At 48.2% G+C, this 17,653-nt stretch overlaps 1 protein-coding gene across 1 annotated transcript in view; it reads right to left on the bottom strand.

Moving 5' to 3' along the window:
- Positions 1-17,653, bottom strand: part of TLL2 (tolloid like 2) — a 139,482-nt gene that overhangs the window by 22,635 nt on the left and 99,194 nt on the right. The window contains exons 9-13 of the mRNA XM_082423659.1: positions 16,207-16,322; positions 10,986-11,088; positions 4,528-4,644; positions 3,374-3,519; positions 2,728-2,923 (exon numbers count right to left, since the gene is read on the bottom strand). Of these exons, the coding sequence (XP_082279785.1) occupies positions 2,728-2,923; positions 3,374-3,519; positions 4,528-4,644; positions 10,986-11,088; positions 16,207-16,322 (678 nt within the window). The remainder of the gene's footprint in view (positions 1-2,727; positions 2,924-3,373; positions 3,520-4,527; positions 4,645-10,985; positions 11,089-16,206; positions 16,323-17,653) is intronic.

The following is a 17,653-nucleotide window of genomic DNA, read 5'->3' as shown; positions in this document are numbered from 1 at the left end:
AAGACTCCATTAAAGTTGAATTTCAGATGAACAATTATTTCTTCGTACAGTATGCAATATTTGGGACGTACATATACTAAAAGATCATTCTTTATCTGAACATTGAATTTAACTGGGCAAACGGTTTTTAAAAATTTGTTCAATCTGGAAACCCTAATCTCCAGTTTTAGCCGGTCCTCTCAAAAATTGCAATGCTGATCGTCAGCAGAACCAGGAATGAGATGTGGGTGGGCCAGTGCCAACTGGTTACCAGTTCTCTTACTGGAAAGAAGCCCCAACACCTAATTTACGGACCTGGGGGTAGAAGTCAGGGAAGGAGAAGGACAGGAGAATTAGGATAAACAGAATTAGAATAAAACCTCACGATTATTTGTGACGTGGTAAGTAAAATGAGGTCTCCCAAAGTCGTCCACATCGTAGTCCTGGAACCTGGGAATCTGTTACCTTACCCTTACGTGGCAAAAAGGACTTTGCAGATGTGATTAGATGTGATTTCAGGTTCTTGAAATGGAAGATTATCCTGGATCATCTGGGTGGGCCCACTGTAACCACAAGGGTCCCTACAACTGAAGGTGGGAGGAGGAGAGTCAGGGTCAGAAAAGGAAATGTGATGATGGAGGCAGAGGTCTGGGATGCAGCCCAAGAAGGTCTCAGCTGCCCTTGCTGCTTGAAGACCGAAGGGCACCACCAGCCAAGGAGTGCAGGCGCCTCCCCTGCAAGCTGGAAAAGGCAAGGGAATCTGACCTCGAGAACTGTAAGATGATAAGTTTGTGTTGTTTTAAGCCACCACATTTGTGGTCATTTGTTACAGCAGCGATAAGAAAGTGACACACGGCAACTGCAAGAAGAAGTTGTCACATTATTTTTTCCAGAGAGAAAAATAACCACTTCAGAGATTCCTTCCTTAGCAAAAAAAATTAATGGGACTAAACATGACACCATGTGTGTTCACTTAATGCTATTTCATTTTCTCCTGACAATAACTCTGCGATAACCTGGTAGTGTTGTTTCTACAGGTAGAGAGATTGGGGCTCAGAGAGGTTTCATAACTTGCTGTAGGCGACCCAACCACTAAGACTTAGTGGCTTAGTGAGGCCACTAAGTCAGACGGGGGTCTCCCCAGGCTGAGAGACACCCAGCAGGTGCAGTCTGGGCTAGGGTGAGGCGAGGGCTATGCATCTCTACTTCTACTAAGGCATCTCTACTAAGGCATCTCTACCAAGACTCCCATGTCCTTCTTCCCACTACAACCACTAGGCGAAGTGCATTTGAAATACACTTGATATGGCTTGGTTTTTTGTTTTTTTGTTTGTTTTTGCTTGGGAAGGAATTAAACTTTGTCTCCAATTATTCAGAGCATTAGGATTCTGCTCTGTTTCTGTTTGGGTTTGCTGTCCCCAGATGGCTCAAAGCAGAAAAAAAAAAAAAAAATCCCACACACTTGTGTGGTACTTTTCAGCTTATGAAGTGCCTCCACAGCCATCATTTCATTGGGGCTTCACAGCTGGCTGGGTAAAATGGGCAGATTTCCTTCTTCCTGTTTTACAGAGAGGAAAACAGCGGCTTCAGTAAGGAAAAAGGGATGCTTGCTCAGGGTCACACAGCTTGAAGTGGGTTCTTCTGACACCATCTGCTCACCTAAAACCTGGGAGAAGGGGATAAACAGGGGGCAGATGGGGAGACAGAGTAAGGAAGGGACCAGGATTTCTGGGTTAGCACAGCCAGGAGCCCTAGGAGAGGAAGGAGGAAGGGGTCACTGATCGGGGACCACCAGTTGCAGATTGGATATCTCCATTCAGTGGCTGCTGGTGTGCTGGTGGGCGCTCAGTCACAATGCATTGGGGAATAGCCAATATTTCCGCTTAGCATGTGGTCTGAGGAATTCCAGGGCTCTGAGAGCAGAGAAGGAAAACCTATCTATTCAAAAGAGTCTTAGGAAGCTCGCTCTGCTGGGGCCAGGAATGCTGGTCTTCCCACACCATTCTGCGTCTGATTTTATCAAGATCTTACAGAGCAGTCAGTCCCTAAGGCGGCACGGAGGTTTGCTTCCTGTGAGCGCCACACCTTCTCAGTCTCCCCCTGCCCCCTGCCCAGCTCTCCCCACTTGAGGGTAGGCTTGTAGACTGGGAGCTGATGCTTCAGGAGCTGAAGACCTGGGCTGCCTCTCTGGCCCACATCAGGGCATGCAAGGCAATGTTCTAGAAAGAGCTTGAGCTTAGGAGTCAGACTGTGTTTAGATTCTTGATCTGCCACTTAACTGTCTGAGTGACCCTGAGCAGCCCTTCTCAGCCCTGATCAAGCATGATCTAAACCCAACTCAGAGGTTTATTTTGGGAATTAAATGACATAGTGTAAGTCAAGTACCTTGCACCGTTCCTGGCACACAGTAGGTGCTCAATTAATGATAGTGACTACACAAATATGTATTGTTATCAATGCTCAGTTTCACTAAGGTTCATGAAGTTGACCTTGGAAACTTATAAACCTAATTTCCAAGTGCAGCAGCACAACTTTCTGCCACAAAGAAAGAAGCCAAGGCTGAGCCTGTACCCGAGCCAGTCGTGAACTCCGCTGGGGAATCTACGCACAGCTCTGAAACGGCTTGCTGCCTCCTCACTGCAGGAAGCCTTGTTTGGTGCTAAGGTTCCCTATGGGTTTTGTGATTCTTAGGCCAGGGGGGCAATACCTCATCCTGTGACTAAAATGGAAACAACTGCTAATTCATACCCTTGAAAAAATTGGCTGCAAAGCCTGCTTTATTGATAGAGCCATCAGACACAAACTTCATCCACATTCTGTTGGAGCTGGACTTTACATCCTCTGGCTTTTCATAGCCACAAAAGTGGCCAATCAGGGCGCTCTCTTCCGCAGGGCCGTCGCGGATCTGCAGGTAGTCGTATGCACAACTGTCATGTCTTTCGATCTAAATGGAGAAACGGAGACAACGTGAAAGATAGCAGCTTGGCCTTAAGGTTTTCAATTTAAGAAAGGAACCTAAATATCACTCTTGAAAATCTAACTAAGAGACAAAAGGACCCAAACGTGTCCTGGGCTTTTCCAAGCTGTCTCCTACTTGCGCAAGTCAAGGATGAATCAAGCTGCAAAGAGATTAAGTCATGGTAAACAGGGAAGAAAGATTCAACAAAACGCCCTGGGATCCCATTCTAGACTTCTGCTTCAATTATTCCCCCACCCTCTCCAGCAGCCTTCAGCGAGGAGGCAGATGTGATTTCAAAGCCTGCAGAGGCTCTGATACCAGATGTCCTGGCAAAATGCATCATGGACTTGAAATGGCCTCTTAGGTTCCTGTTTTCAACCAAAGAATGGAAACGTATCCTTATAGAGCACAGGGTCTAAGATCAGCAGTACTCACCTCAAAAGCTTGGAAGGTAAGCCCCACGTGAAATCCCTCCGAAACCGTAATCCTCCAGACACATTCCTTGGAAGGTCTGTAGTCATCCGGGTAGTTTGGAGATTGAATCTGACCGGCATCTTTGTTAATGTCTCCCCCACAGGTAGCTTTAGAAAAAGAGCCAGGAGGAAAGGGGGGGTCCCTGGTCAGAGCTTACTAAGGAAGTACACCACTAGGTGGCTCCACTTGCCAACATTTTCATTTCCATTCAACCAAGACTGTGCCTCCAGAAAGGCATAATCTCATGTGTTTGCAACTCTGAATTTTTCTCATATAAAGAAAATAACTGTGTAGAGCAGTAGTTCTCTACCTTTGCTGTGCATCAAAATCACCTGGGAGATTTTTCAAGCTGTGGGAGCCAGGGCCACATCCCAAGAAGTTCTGATCAAGTGTGTCTGGGAGATCACCGGGGGTTTGAGATCCCCCAGTGATTCTGATGCAGAGGGTGGAGCCCTCTGGTACAGAGTGATGTGTACACACGCACACGCACGTTATTTCCTTTATAAAAACAAAACTTTGGCCTCTCCAAAATGACAATTTAAGTCCCTAAGGGGCCTTAATAACTATCTAGTGTTTTCCTTTGGGTGGAGGGCGGGCACAGGGGTAACTAGCCAGAGAAACCCAATATGTGGAACAAACAGAAGCAGAATTGCCCTGGTGGCAGCTGCCTAGAGCCCAGACCTATTGGTTCCCTCAACTCAACCACCATGGTGGCCTCAGAGGCCCTTCCAAGAAATGTAGCTGGAAATTCCTTGACATTGTCCAAAGTCCTCTTTTCACAAATGAAACTCAGAGAGGTTTGGAGTCTTTGCTCAGGCTCACACAGCTATTCAGAGGCTGCTTTCATTTCCACAGTGTTCTGTAACCCCCAACGCCATCCCCGCTGGAGTGGAATGAGGGCTCAGCAGGGTGGTGACAGGTAGGTGGCGCCTGTCCTGAAGGGAGCCCAGCTAGCCTCGCAGCTTCCATAAGGTGGGAGAAGGGGCCGGTGCTGCCCCACCCTCAGGGCTCGGGCAGCCGCCACACGTGCAAGGGTGGGAAGGGACACCGGCTGCACGTGAAGGACTGAGGCACACCAGGAGCCACGCCGGCGGCTTCTCTCGTCACGAACAAACCTTCATACACCGCGAAGAAGCCCTTGCCCAGGATGTTACTGCTGCTTCGGAATTCCACCCAGAGCCGGCTGTCTGTGGAGATGAGCGGCTCCGGGACTTTGTCGCCACAAAACCTACCTGGGAAGCGGAAAAGAACGGTCAGGCTGCTGGCGGACAGCACGGAGGGACTCAGTGCAGGCAGAGAGGGAGCAGTGTTGCTTCAAATGCGGTTCAAGGTGAGCAGTCCTCGCTGGGCAACTCATCCTGTAGCACATACGGATTAAAAGCTGGGATGGCAGCAGTCACACGCCTGTATGCCTCCTTCAGGAGAGTCTCAGGCTCCAATCAATCAGATACCCTGAGTGTGGCCCAGGCACCCCCTCCCTTACCAGTGGGTCTTGTTGAGGTGCTGAGGGGGATGAGGACGTCCCAGCAAGGCCAGTGGTGGGATGGTGGTCTGAGCGAGTGACGAGTGTCCCCCCTGGTATTTCTGTTACATATACACCCTTCTATTTGGGGGGCATGCCTTATGCCTTCCTTGTCTCAGGGAAGGGTTGCCAGAGGACACATGATGACAAAATCAGTTCCTGGCTTTTGAATTCCACAAGTCTGGCCACAATACCAAAGATCTGGGAAAATACACAATGAATAAGAGCACATTTCCCCTGCCTTGTAGTCTTAGAAAGATTCCTAGGATGGAGGAGCAATCCTCTCCTACAGGGAGAGAGGATTGGAGAGGGCACCATGGAACCTCTGAAACGACCCTGTGTCCTGGGTGGAGAAGGATGATAGAGACCCCAAGGAGGTTTAAGGAGCTGGGAGAAGCAGAGAGCTGTGCCCCCAGGGCAGTCCCTGGCAGAGCCTGCAGGGGCAACAGGACCCTGGATTCCCCGTGACCCACCTGGGCTCAGAACAGGAGTGTCTGTGTGTTTTCTTAAGATGTTAGGCCAGGAGACAGGCATGCAGAGCTCTCCAGGGAAAGCAGGACACCATGGCAGCAACAGGACTCCTGGGAGGGGATGGAAGCCACTTTCCCATAGCCCAGAGGGTCTGGGGAGCCATAGCACGTCTCCCATAGAACGTCTTCTAGGGAGACGTGGACTTGGCACCAATCTGAACTGGCCTAGGGCCGAGACAAGGAGGAGGCACCACAGCCACTTAGGTGGACAGAGGACTGGAGACAAGAGGGGGATGAGGACATCCCAGCAATGCCAGTTGGGATGGCAACGTGCCAGACACCATGCCCTGGCACAAAGTGTGCCCCCCACTGGCACCCTGCGGGAAAAACCACAAACTGACTGTAATTAAGTTCCCACTACCTGATGGAAAGGGGCTCATAATTGCTACTGAACGTGTGGTACTGAACATATGAATCAATGTGTATTTCTTAGACACGTGGGTACATTGTGTGAAATTTGGACCCTTTACGGAGGAAAAGGGGGAAGGCCAGGCCTCCCCAGGGCATGGTCATCCTTGGCCATATAATTTCCAATGCCACATAAGGATGGCAGCCAAGGCAAGAACGGGGGTGAGGTGCTCACAACACAGACCAGCCAAGGTCTGTCTGAACGGAAAGCGTCCACGGCTCCACCAGCGCTGACTGTGTGAGTCACTCAAGAATCCATTTAACGTGGGGGGAGGGGGAGTGACGGTTCATGGGTATGGGCTTTCTCTGGGGGACGATGAAGATGTTCTCAGACTGTGGTGGCTGTACAACCCTGTGAGCACATTGAAACCACTGGCTTACATGCGCTAATGATGAGATGTATTATGGTGCACGAGTTTTATCTCCAAAAAATGTTTTAAAGTCCATTTGACAGATATTTAGCGGCTATCCTCCTATGGCCAGCACTGTGTTAGCCACTGGATCAACCCCTTGAAGCTGTAATGCTGCTTTGTCCTTCTGAGAAATGGGGTGGGGGGTGAGACTGGGGGAGTAATAAATGCCACTACAGACATTTCCTAGTGGCCAACTGTGGTCGACATTCTTTGGGGAGACGCAGGGGTAGAGGTTGCTAATCTCCTTCCATTTCCTTCTGATTCTGGCTGCCTGTAGCCTTTTGGATTTGGGGAGCTTAATATTAAGGGAGATGAGCTAAAACTGCTGTTGAGAATTGGGCAAGGAAAAATCCATCAGAAGTCTATACACTTCCAGTAATGGTTCCACGGGCATGGCCAATTAGTATCAATTAGTTCTTGGAAAACAACATATAAGCCTGGGGAAGTATTGCTCACCAGTGAGAAGACGGAGCCACTGAACAGCGGTGAAGCAATGCCGGTTCACAAAAGGAACTCTTTCTTAGGCAAACCGAGTTTCAAGTCCAAATTTCTCCTTTTAAAACCCCAGCTGTCACAGCTGCTGGGGAAGTTTTCAAAAGAGAGAGGGACTTCCACCACCTTGCTGCCTAAGAAACCACGCACCCCAGGGCCACAGGACCACCCACCTCTGCTCCGTACCCTGGAAGAGATAGGAATTACCAGCTCAGGTGTGTTTTACTGCCTTGGCAGAGCTAGACTTGGTAGAATAAATTACAAATTATGTCTAAGCAACGTCTCCCCAAATCACCTTGTAATTCTTAACTAGAACCCTCTACATTGTCCCTGGACTGATGTCTCCAGATTCTCACCTTCACTGTAATGGTTCTGACAAAAGCTCCCTTTTGAATTGAACCAGACTATGCCAGACACTGTCCTACACACGTCACCTGGATTTTCTATTTGCCTCCCTACTACCTTCTGAAATAGGTGCTATTATTAATCTCATTTCTGAAAAAACTGAGCTTTGGAGAATTTGAGCTGAGTTACACTCAATGTGAGTTACGCTCAGGATTGTAAGTGGCAGCAGGATTTGAACCTTGGCAGCCTGAGATCTTGACCTTCATCATCAGTCTCTCATCAGTCTCACACCCTTCATCATCATCACCGTCACCGCCACCACCATCCAAAGGAACTCCTCTGTTTGAGGTGCAGTTCTGAACACTGCACCTTTTTTGGATCAGTAGACATCAAATCTGCTGTCTGGAATATAATCACTATCCCCATTTCCCAATTTGGAAACAGACACATAGGAATGAAGATCAAAGACTCAAACCGTAAAGCAAGCTTGTGGCAATACCAGGCTGGCCAGTTTGATTCATGCCATCGGTTCTGCTCATTTGGGGGGCTGCCCCTGCCCAGAGAGCCCTCAGTACTGGAGCCACGCGACACTGATTGGCCAGCCTGGCCTTTCTGAACTTCCCTCCCCACTTCAGGGAAGGGGGAAGAAAAGCTTTTGTGTGCGTTGTGGTGGGACAGAATGCCCGAGGACGGTTCTGCCTACAAAAGTGCATTGTTAGAGTGATTCCTCTAGCAGAAATAAGGGAGGGGAATCCAATTAACAGGCCAGTGTTTCAGATTACTGGATGAGCTCTGTATGCAGACACCTTCCTCCCCTCTTTAGGTGCAATCTCCTCAGTGACCCCCGAAACTGAAAAAAACAATCTGCTATCTTTAAGCAGCCGTGAAATGTTCTCAATCTACTTACATTTCCCTTTAATCACTATGTGAAAAGCTGGGCCCCAAACAGCCTTCTCCCAAGGAGACTAGCAGGCTGGAGAGAAAATGGACTAGAGAAAAAGGTGTCAGATTCCTAAACTGAAATCTGGTTCCTGCCTTTGGAGGAGGAGTTTAATAAGGATATCAAGAAGAGGAAATGCAGATGAGGACACTACAAGTGGACTCCATGGGGAGTCATAAAGGGTTCATTCATAAAAAGTTATGCGTCCATTATGCCTGGATTTTCACACACTGCCCTGGGAAAATATGCGATGCACAGTTTTTCAGAGCAAGATGCATACTTTCACAATCCGCCCTAATCCGCTCTCCCTCCTGCCAAAGGGGCATTGACCTGCCTCCTCCCGGCAGATTTCATGGCACTGACCCCTCCCAGGGACCAGCTCGGCCCACACAATGCACTTGTTCCAAACACAAAAGTTCACTAACAACTGCATTTGGAAACATCAGAGCAGGCCAAATAGTTGGCAAAGGAGAACTCCTGCAAATGAAGAATGATGGTTACAGGCGCGGGGCCATGCCTTGGCTACAGCACACTTGGCGTGCGCACACACACACACTCTCGCTCTCTCTCTCTCTCTCACATCCACACACTCTCACACACACATACACACACTCACTGCAAAAGTGTGTAAAATATAAGTAAAACCAAAAAAGCCCAAACAAAAAACCATCATTGATAATGACGAACAGCAAAACCTCCATCTAATCAATGAACGTGTAATCTGAGTTCCCAGGATCTGTAGTGAGAAAATTCTTGTTTCCAGTTCAAGGAACAGCTGGAAATCCCTCTGCCTGTGCCCATTTTCAGGAGCGTGCCTTGGCCCTCTCCATGGAACTTTAGGAACAGAGAGCTTCCCCCTCCTGAGCTTTTTAAGTCTATCATATTCCCTGGGGGGTATAGGGTTGCCAGATTTAGCAAACAAAAATACAGGAAGCCCAGTTAAATTTGAATTTCAGATAAACAACGAATCATGGCGGTCCTATGGGGAGCCCCTTCTAGATTCAGCAGCCTCCTTGCCCCATCAGCTGGACATCTAAGTTCTGACCAGAACTTAGACATCCAGACATCTCAGCCACCAGCAGGCTGTGTGGCCTTAGCGAGTTGGTTTGCACTTGGGGAGTGTGGTTTTCTCATGAAGGTGTGTGATTAAGTGACTCTAAGGCCCCTGAGATTCCATGTTATCATGAAACTCCTCCCACACAGTTTCTTTTATTAATTATAAAATAATATCTGAATGCATTCTTGTAAAAGAGCCAAATAATCCAGAAGTATACAAACCAAACCATGAGGTTGCCCCCCACCCCGTGCTTCCTTTCTCAGAGTGCAAGGGCGCTCATCAAAACTTCTTTACAAATTCCTATCTATTTGTACCTTCAGGAATTTAAACTCATGGCCCTCTGGACTGAGTGGGCTTGTGTGTCTTTCCCAGTGGTAGCCGATCTGGCTGAGACCCTTTGGCCATACAGAAGCTTAGTATCTGCCAGGTCCCCCCTGGGTTCAGCCAGACCCTCTGTCCCTGTCTCTTCTGATCTACCCCAGAATCTGAAATGAAGTTGGGCTCAGTCTGGCAGTGAAACTCCCCACCTTAGCTCTCTCCCTTTTTTCCGGCCTCCATCTTTGGTCAGTTGTCCTAATAGCAGCTCACACTCAGGCCAGTCATTCGAAGCATAACAAGTATGGCTTTTCTGCCTACGTGAAGACATGCCAGGGACAAAGTCTGCACTGCGAATTTAGGCTGGTCCAACTCAGAAGCCCACCCTGAATAGCACTCTAAAAATGAGGACAACCCACTCTCAGCGGACACCCTCCCATCTGGCCCCTTATGACTCTGCTTCTCATTCTGGCTCCACCATGGTGGACATTTCTGGGCCAAACGAGTCCCCATGTCCATTGTCCTAACACTGATGCCGTTGGTCCTCTATATGACGTTAATCTTCCCTGGTCGCCCTGAGAGATCTGCCTCTGGTGACCAATCCTGAGTGAACTGACTTTTCTCTTTATGCCACCTGCCCACCTTCTCTCACTCAAAGGTCCACCTGCCTTTTCATGGATGAGTTCAAGCACTGAACTGTTCATCTCCCCAAATAAATACATGTTCATCATAGAGAAATTAGAAAATATAGCTAAACCAAGAACAACAACAACAGAATAAATTTTAAAAAATACTCCATCATCCTGAAATAACCACTGTGTGTTATTTATTTATATTTCTTGTTTTACTTCAGATATACATTGTAGATCACAAAATGGTTTACTTCCAGTCAAATCCAGGCTGCACAATGTTTTCAGTAACTTTGTTTTGGGCAATTTGAGTCAGGATATTTACTGTTCAGTTTGCCACACTCCCTGCCACTTCTTACTTTATTATACCAGCCCCATCTCACTCATTTATACCTTATACCCGAAGGCATCTGGTTTTGCAACGCCTGCATCGATATACAAGTGTATTTTTGTTAAAATGGAATCCTACTGCATATCCTATTTTGCAACACCTTTTGTGTAGCAATGTACAATGAACATCTTTCTGTATCAATAAATAGTCCCTCCAACTTTATTTTTAATGGCTGGATAGTTTTCCATTGAAAAGATGTATTATAATTTATACATCTAACCCCTACTGTTGAATATTTAAATTGTTTTCAACGTTTCCTGCTTCACTGAACATCCCTGTAGCGAGAGCTTTGCACGCTTCCTTAATTAGTTCCCTAGGATAAATTCTAAGAAGTGGAACGGCTGGGTCAAAGAGGATTCGCAGTTTTAAAAGCTTTTAACGTGTGCGGCCAAATGGAGTGTTCAGAGTTTTACAATGACACCGACCCGTGAGAGCTTCCTGTGACGGGCGGGATGGACCCTTCCAAATATTAACAGCATCGCAGAGAGCATCTGAGCGCTCCTCTCTTGAGGCTTTCTGAAGTCAACTCACCCAACAGGGGGGCTTTTCTCCAATAACCATCCCGGACCTCCACGTAGTCGTACCAGCACAGGCGGCTTTTAAACAAATCCATGGATGTGAAGTTTAAGACGATCTGCAAAGAGTTACCGTAAAGTGAGTTTTGGCAGCCAAGCCCGAGGGGTTTTGAAGATACGTCTGGCATAGCGGTGTTCTCACGTTACCCTTTAGCATACAGAGCTCTCAGACCACAGTAGGAGTGTCCTCTCAAAGGCACATTCACAGGAAACCTCATGACATTCAATAATAAACCTTAAACAGGATGGGGAATAAACAGAGGAGATGGGTTCTTTGGTTCTGTCTTGGGAATAACTTGGGCTTTTGAAGTCACTTGGTGGTTTATAGAAAGCAAGATGCATTAAAAAGACTGGTCGGGATGCGTTGAGACTGGGGATTTGGAAGGAGGTAAGAGGTCAATGGAGTTTAGAGATACGAAAAGGTCTTAAAACATCATCAATCATTCCAAAGGGTTTGGGGTGAGCCCGAGTGCATCCGAGCACCTCTGTGATCAGTGTTCCCCTGGCCATGACCTCACTCTTCTGACGTGTGGTGTGTCTAATAGCCTTCCTACGGTTAGTCCGTTCATTCATTTATTCATTCATTCCACCATTGTTAGTTGACCACCTACTGTGTGCCAGTCTGTGTTGGCCAATCAAGATAGAAAGATCAGTAAGACAGAGTACTTGCCTTTAAGGAGCTCAGAGAATGAGGGAAGGGCAGATGTGCCAAGCCAATTAGAACACTATGGAATAAATACTGAGAAGAAAGGGATGGACAGAAAGGCATTCTGGAGCCCCAAGGAAGGAGAACTAGATTCTGCCCGGGAGAATCTGGAGAAGGCTTCTCGGAGGAGGTGGCATTTAACCTAAGGAGAATAGGGGTCCAGGGGCCAGAGAAGGAGGGCCAGACAGAATTTTGATGCAAGGGACTGACACGAGCAGAGCAAGGAGATGTCTGGGGAGCCCCACTGTGCATCCAGCAGGGTCGTTGTGCGCGTGTCTGGAATGAGGGGGCAGAAGAGGTGAGGAGAAGGAGTGAAGGCTGGGGAGGTGGGTTCAGGGGGACTGGGAAGGAAGGTTTCCAGTCCCTCTGGACACAGTTGAGGCCATTCAGTGGTGCCCCTGCCCACAAGCGGTGGAGGGGGTGGGGTGGCCCTACAGACTTGGCACACAGGTGCTGCACCCCTTCCAACTCAGACGGCCCAGACCGAGGTCAGTTTGCCCTCTCCCTTCACCCCACTTCAAGCCCCACCACGCGTGGAGCCCGGGATTGTCTGGCTGCAGCTCCCAGGTGGGCTCCCTGCCCGTCCTCGGCGTGTACCTTGCCCGCCGTCTCTCAGCTCTTTCGCTCCCCAGAGTCCCCTGAAGCGCCCTGCCCCAGCTCCTGCACCTCTGACCCTATCTATGGCTTTTCCCACTCGGGGGGACCTTGCTATCGGACAGTTCATCTTTTTCTAGCATCTTCACTCTCCTCCCTCCGCTGGCCACTTTCTTTTCTATTCTTACAGCCCCCGGTCCCACTGTCTCTAAGTAAACCCCTTAGGCTGGAGGGCTGCGGGTCAAAGTTTGCCGTGCCCTCCCGGCCACATCGAAAGGACTTAGTTCTTTGTTCTTGTTCTCTGGCCCCTCTGCTTTGAGCCTCTCCTCTCTGGTTTCCACCACACTCTGTCCACTGTTCTCTCTCCTCGGCTGGCTCCCGTCCTCCCCGCTCCCCATTAACTGTAAGGACACCTCAAAAGAAAGCATTGCCCTCCCAGCTTCCCTGTCTGTAGGTGACACCCTCGCCCTGATCACTGAGGTGCTGTGCCTTGGGGTTAGCTCTCCGTGGCCTCTATTGTTTATCCCAGTGCTGACGGACTTTTGTCTGAGTTCCCGCTCCAGGTCAGTCTCGCTGCCCCTTCAACAGTCCTGCCTGCGTTGTTCCTGCTGAGATGATTCTGGAACCCCTCCCTGCTGTGCCCCCGTCCATTCTGCACACTAGGTCTTCTGGATCAATCTTACACTTACAGCTCACGTTTACCAGATCCCTCCTGTGCTCAGAAAACTTCAGCAGCTCCCTATGCCCTCGTCTCATAAATTAAACTCTGATTACTTTCCAGAGCCTCCAGCACCCATCCTATGTGACCTTATTTCCGGGTGCACCCTGATATATCCGTGCTAATAGGACCCTCCCATGCCTGGATAGGGGGCCCCTCCCTCCCCCTTGAGTCCTTCCCTGATTTCCCAGATGGACATGATCTTTCCCTCTTTGGAACTCCTTCCTCCCTATCTTAGAGTGATTCTAGAGCAGGCGTTTTAGAGGCAGGCAGATCTGGATTTCCTCCCAGCTCTACCCTTCCTGGCTCTGGAATCTTGGGAAAATACTTGTCCTCTTGGGTCTTTAGCTTCCTCATCTGTAAAGAAACATGCACACCATTGGGTTGTTGAGGGGACCGCACGAGAAACTGTATATGGCGTGTGTAGTGCTATGCCTGGCACATAATAGACACTTGATGAATGGCGATTTAAAAAATCAAGCCACACTGAATGTACACTTAATGCACCATGAACCGGACACACGAAGTGCTCTTCACACAGGCTGCCCGTCTTGAGAGTGTCCACCAGCTCCCTTGTTCAGGTCTTAGGACAAGGAGCACCGTCTTCCACAAAGCCCTGTGATCTCCTAGGAAATGAAGTCAGTACCAGAAAATAACTGGCCAGCTTACCTCCTGTGTTGCAGTGTGTGTGTGTGTGTGTGTGTGTGTGTGATGTCACTTTTCTTTCAACCTGCTTGTGGATTAGAATCACCTCAGAAGTTAAAAAGATACAGTGCCAAGCAAATGTCCCTCCTTCAATTAAATCAGACTCCCTAGGGGTGAAGGGAGGACCCCAACTAAACTCTAAGTCTCTTGAAGATGGGGTTTGTACCTTAGATTTCTTTCGTCTCTCCCACGGTGCTAGAATTCAGGTGGACGGGCTCAGTAATCCTTGCTAACTGGTTGCAATATAATTCTTTAGCCTTTGCTTTTTAAAATTTCAGAAAGGAAATGTTATTACAACTTCCTTGGTAACACGTTCACGATCTGAATGAACGGATAATTATTCAGGCTAATTATTTAAGTATGTTAGTGAACCATAAAGACCATAGGGGAAGAGGTGATGAACAAGAGGTGAAACTCAAATCAATCAAGTTTGCTGATGACCAGCAGCTCTGGGGAAGCCTGGGTGAAGCAGAAGTTGAAATAATTGGTGCTGGAATTTCAATGTTATATTCTCCCTGCCCCCAGTCAGCAATAATAATTAAGGCTTGGTGAATCTCATGCAGTTCAAACATATCAGAGAGCCTCTGCTATTCAGGGCAATTCAACAATTTAGGGATTGCCAGATCCCTTCCTCCTCCTCCTCCTCCTTCTTCCCTCCCATGGACGCCTCCTGCAGGCACAGGGACCTCATCTGCCCGAGGCAGACAGGTCTGAAGTTTCTCAGGCTCACGATGACAACCACACGGTCATAAATGCTTAGAGCCAGAGGAAGGATGTGTGCGTGTGGCTGTTGTGTGTGTGCGTGTGTGTGTGTGTGTATGTGTGCATGTGAGTCTGTGTGTATGAATGCATGTTCAAATGTCTATCAGCCTGTCCCCTTTGTGGAATAATTTAGGATGATAGTTAAGCATTCAGGCTCTCAGAGTCAAATTGCCTGGGGTCAAATCCCAATACAACAAACTGAGTAGCCTCAGGCGAGTCCATTTCCTTAACTGCAAAGTGAGTGTGGTAATAGCGCCAATCACATGAAGCTGTTGTGAGGATTAAATGAGACTCCATACGATATGCTGAGAATAGCGCCCAGCCTGTAGAAAATGCTCACAATGGTCTAAGCCATTGTTTCCCTCTAGTTATCACAGTATATTTAACTTAACATTTAAGTGGACATTTTTTTATAGTGATGAGTTAGGAATATCTGAAGATTGGCTACAGGCACCTGAAAATCCAACACCTCCCACTGCACGCCCACCTGTAAGTTTTCCATTCAGCCGCTCATCCACCTACACATCCATTCAACAAGTAATACTTATTGTATGACTCTGTGCCATGGGCTGTGTTGGGTGCTGAGGTGAACCATGTCTGTACTCAGTGAGCTTAGGTTCTAGAAAGGGGACGGCCAAATAGCCAGCAGTCACGATACTGTGAGACAAGCCACGACAGGTATGACCGCAGGGAGCTAGACCCAAGGGGCAGAGATGCAAAAGTAGCTGCATCTAGGTTGAGACAACATGAAGAACCCTTGGGTTTGTAGTGAAGTGTAGGGAAAAATACAAGCTTCGAGGTGCAGAAGCCCCAGTTCCCAGTTCTATATCTTCCTCTGAATGTGGGCAATTTTTAAAATGTCTGGGCCTCGGATTCCTTGTTCAAATAATGGATATAAGGAGATGAACCCTGCAGAAGGGTTAAGAATATACCACCCTTGGACCAGGGCAAAAGAGGCCCCTGACCTGGGCTCAAGTTTAGAGGGTCATGGAATCTTCAGAACCAAAGGAATGTGCCTATACAGAGTTTTCCCAGCTCCTAGACTGCACCTCAGGAGCCCAGGACCTTGGCATTCCCTGCCCAAATAGCCCTGAGGCCACTTCCAGGTGTGCAAGGACCTCTGCCCTGGATCCATCCTCCCGAGGGTGGACAGCTCACCTGGCCAGTCCACCTCCACTGGAGAGGGAGCCAAGGAACAGCCGTTTGCAAGGTAGGAGTGGAGGGTGCTTGGGATTGTGGGCTGGGGTTGCCTTGGGAGCTCCTAGATGGAGCTGGGGCTGGGAAGAGGAAGAGGGGCCAGCCGTGGGTGCGGGCTAGCTCTCCCTGTAGTGCCGCCTTCCAGAACAGCACTCCGAGGTGTCAAGAAATTCTAAATTGGATCCTCGCCTTCCAGGGCATCCTGATGGTGTATTCATCAAGGTAGGAGGGTGGCACCTACTTTGTTTTACATACTGTGAGCTTGATTTATAACCCCTGCAGACATTTAGTACATAGGCCTCCATTTGTATGGGGGAGGCCGGTGGGAAAGTCCAGAAATCATGAACGTTAAGCAAGCTTGCCCAGTGACTGGCACATAGTAGGTGCTCATAACATAACAGCTATTATTATTACTATTAATAATAATACTAGTCCCTCATGCCTCACCCAACTCAAAGAATGCGCTGTCATTTCCTGAGGTGGTTTCATACCTACCTTTTCCCCTGGAGTGACCGATATCCTCCAGACACAGTGGGAATAAGAAGGGTAGCCATTCGGGAAACCGGGTGCAGAAAAGTTTCCTGTCGTGTCCTGCAGGGTCTCCCCACATGCTGCACAAGCAAAACAAAACGTGTGATCCGGGCATGTGCACACACTCCCCGCCCATGCAGCCCCCTGAACAGGGCTGCTGAGCAAATTCACCCCTTTACCAGCCAAAGCTCTCAGAACACCTTGGCAAAAAGCATGTCAGGCAGATTGACATTTTTCTGGCAAAATATCAATAAAATAAAAGCAAATAAATGTCAATAAAAGCAAAAATCGGGCCTGGGGGCCAAAGGGTAACACCCCAGGGGTTTCTTCTGAGGCTTTCAGGATTGAGTACAACCTAGAGGTTTGACTCTCAGCTCTCTAGCCAGCTGTTTGGTGGTGGGCAAATGTCCCAGCCTTGCTGGGCCTCAGTTTTCTTTTCTGTGAAATGGGTGGGACCTACCTAGAGGGTTAATGAAACCATCTGCATTACGTGAAATGGCTCAGTGCAGTGCTCAGCACACTGTGAGTTCCCCCCTACATAGCAGCCGTTATAATTACTGCTAATAACATCTGTGGCAGAGAGAATACAAAAGTGCAAGCACATGGAGCAAAAAGAAAATGCTTTGAAATTTATTTCAGCTGTTAGTTGGAATCTTGTCTCTTCTTTTTCTGCTACCCACCTCTGAAAGAGCTACGGAATAGTCAAGAAAACAGAGGAAAATGACCAGAAGCACAGGAAGCTGGAATATTCTAGAGTAGGCTATTCTGCCCTTGAATGTTTGAGGGTTGCCTGGAGTCTAGAACCTAGTCCTATGTATGTGAAAAATATTTCCCCTAATTTGTCCTCAAAAGAAAAGGTATCTCTATGCGTAAGCTTGGAAGCTGCAGCTTTTGTATCCTCTCATCTCTAGGGATTCAGACCCCAAAGACGGGTACATTGGTTTGCTGAGTGCCCCTCCCTTCATGGGGCCACCTCCAAAGTGTGGGAAACACGCTTCCTTACACTTCTTTTCCTACATGCAATTCAGCCTCTGCGCGGCAACCACCTTTGCTTTCAGTTACTACTTGAAACTATTTGAAGATGCAGTTTTTGGAGCTGCAGGAAGGAAGAGCTGGAGAACGGCCCATATCGGCCTCAGGAAATCCTGGATATTGGGGCTTCAATATCACGTTACCGAACAACTGCCAGGCATCATGAGGATTATGCCCAGCACTGAACACCCCCGAGGGTTCCATGGAAATTATTTTAGAATAATCATCAACATTCTGCAAGAACATATACATTACTGTATGGCTCCATGGTATTTACCAGCTGCTTCCAATCCTTTTGGGAAGTAAGAAGCATATACATTATAACTAAATAAATACTATGGCATTTCCCAGGGAACGCTATAAGGTTTCTCTTTCAATT

Source organism: Balaenoptera physalus (genome assembly GCF_965194825.1).
Source record: "Balaenoptera physalus genome assembly, chromosome: 14".
In the NCBI taxonomy this organism is placed as follows: Eukaryota; Metazoa; Chordata; class Mammalia; order Artiodactyla; family Balaenopteridae; genus Balaenoptera; species Balaenoptera physalus.
The sequence above is the reverse complement of the archived record's forward strand: the minus strand, read 5'-3'. Positions and strand labels throughout refer to the sequence as shown.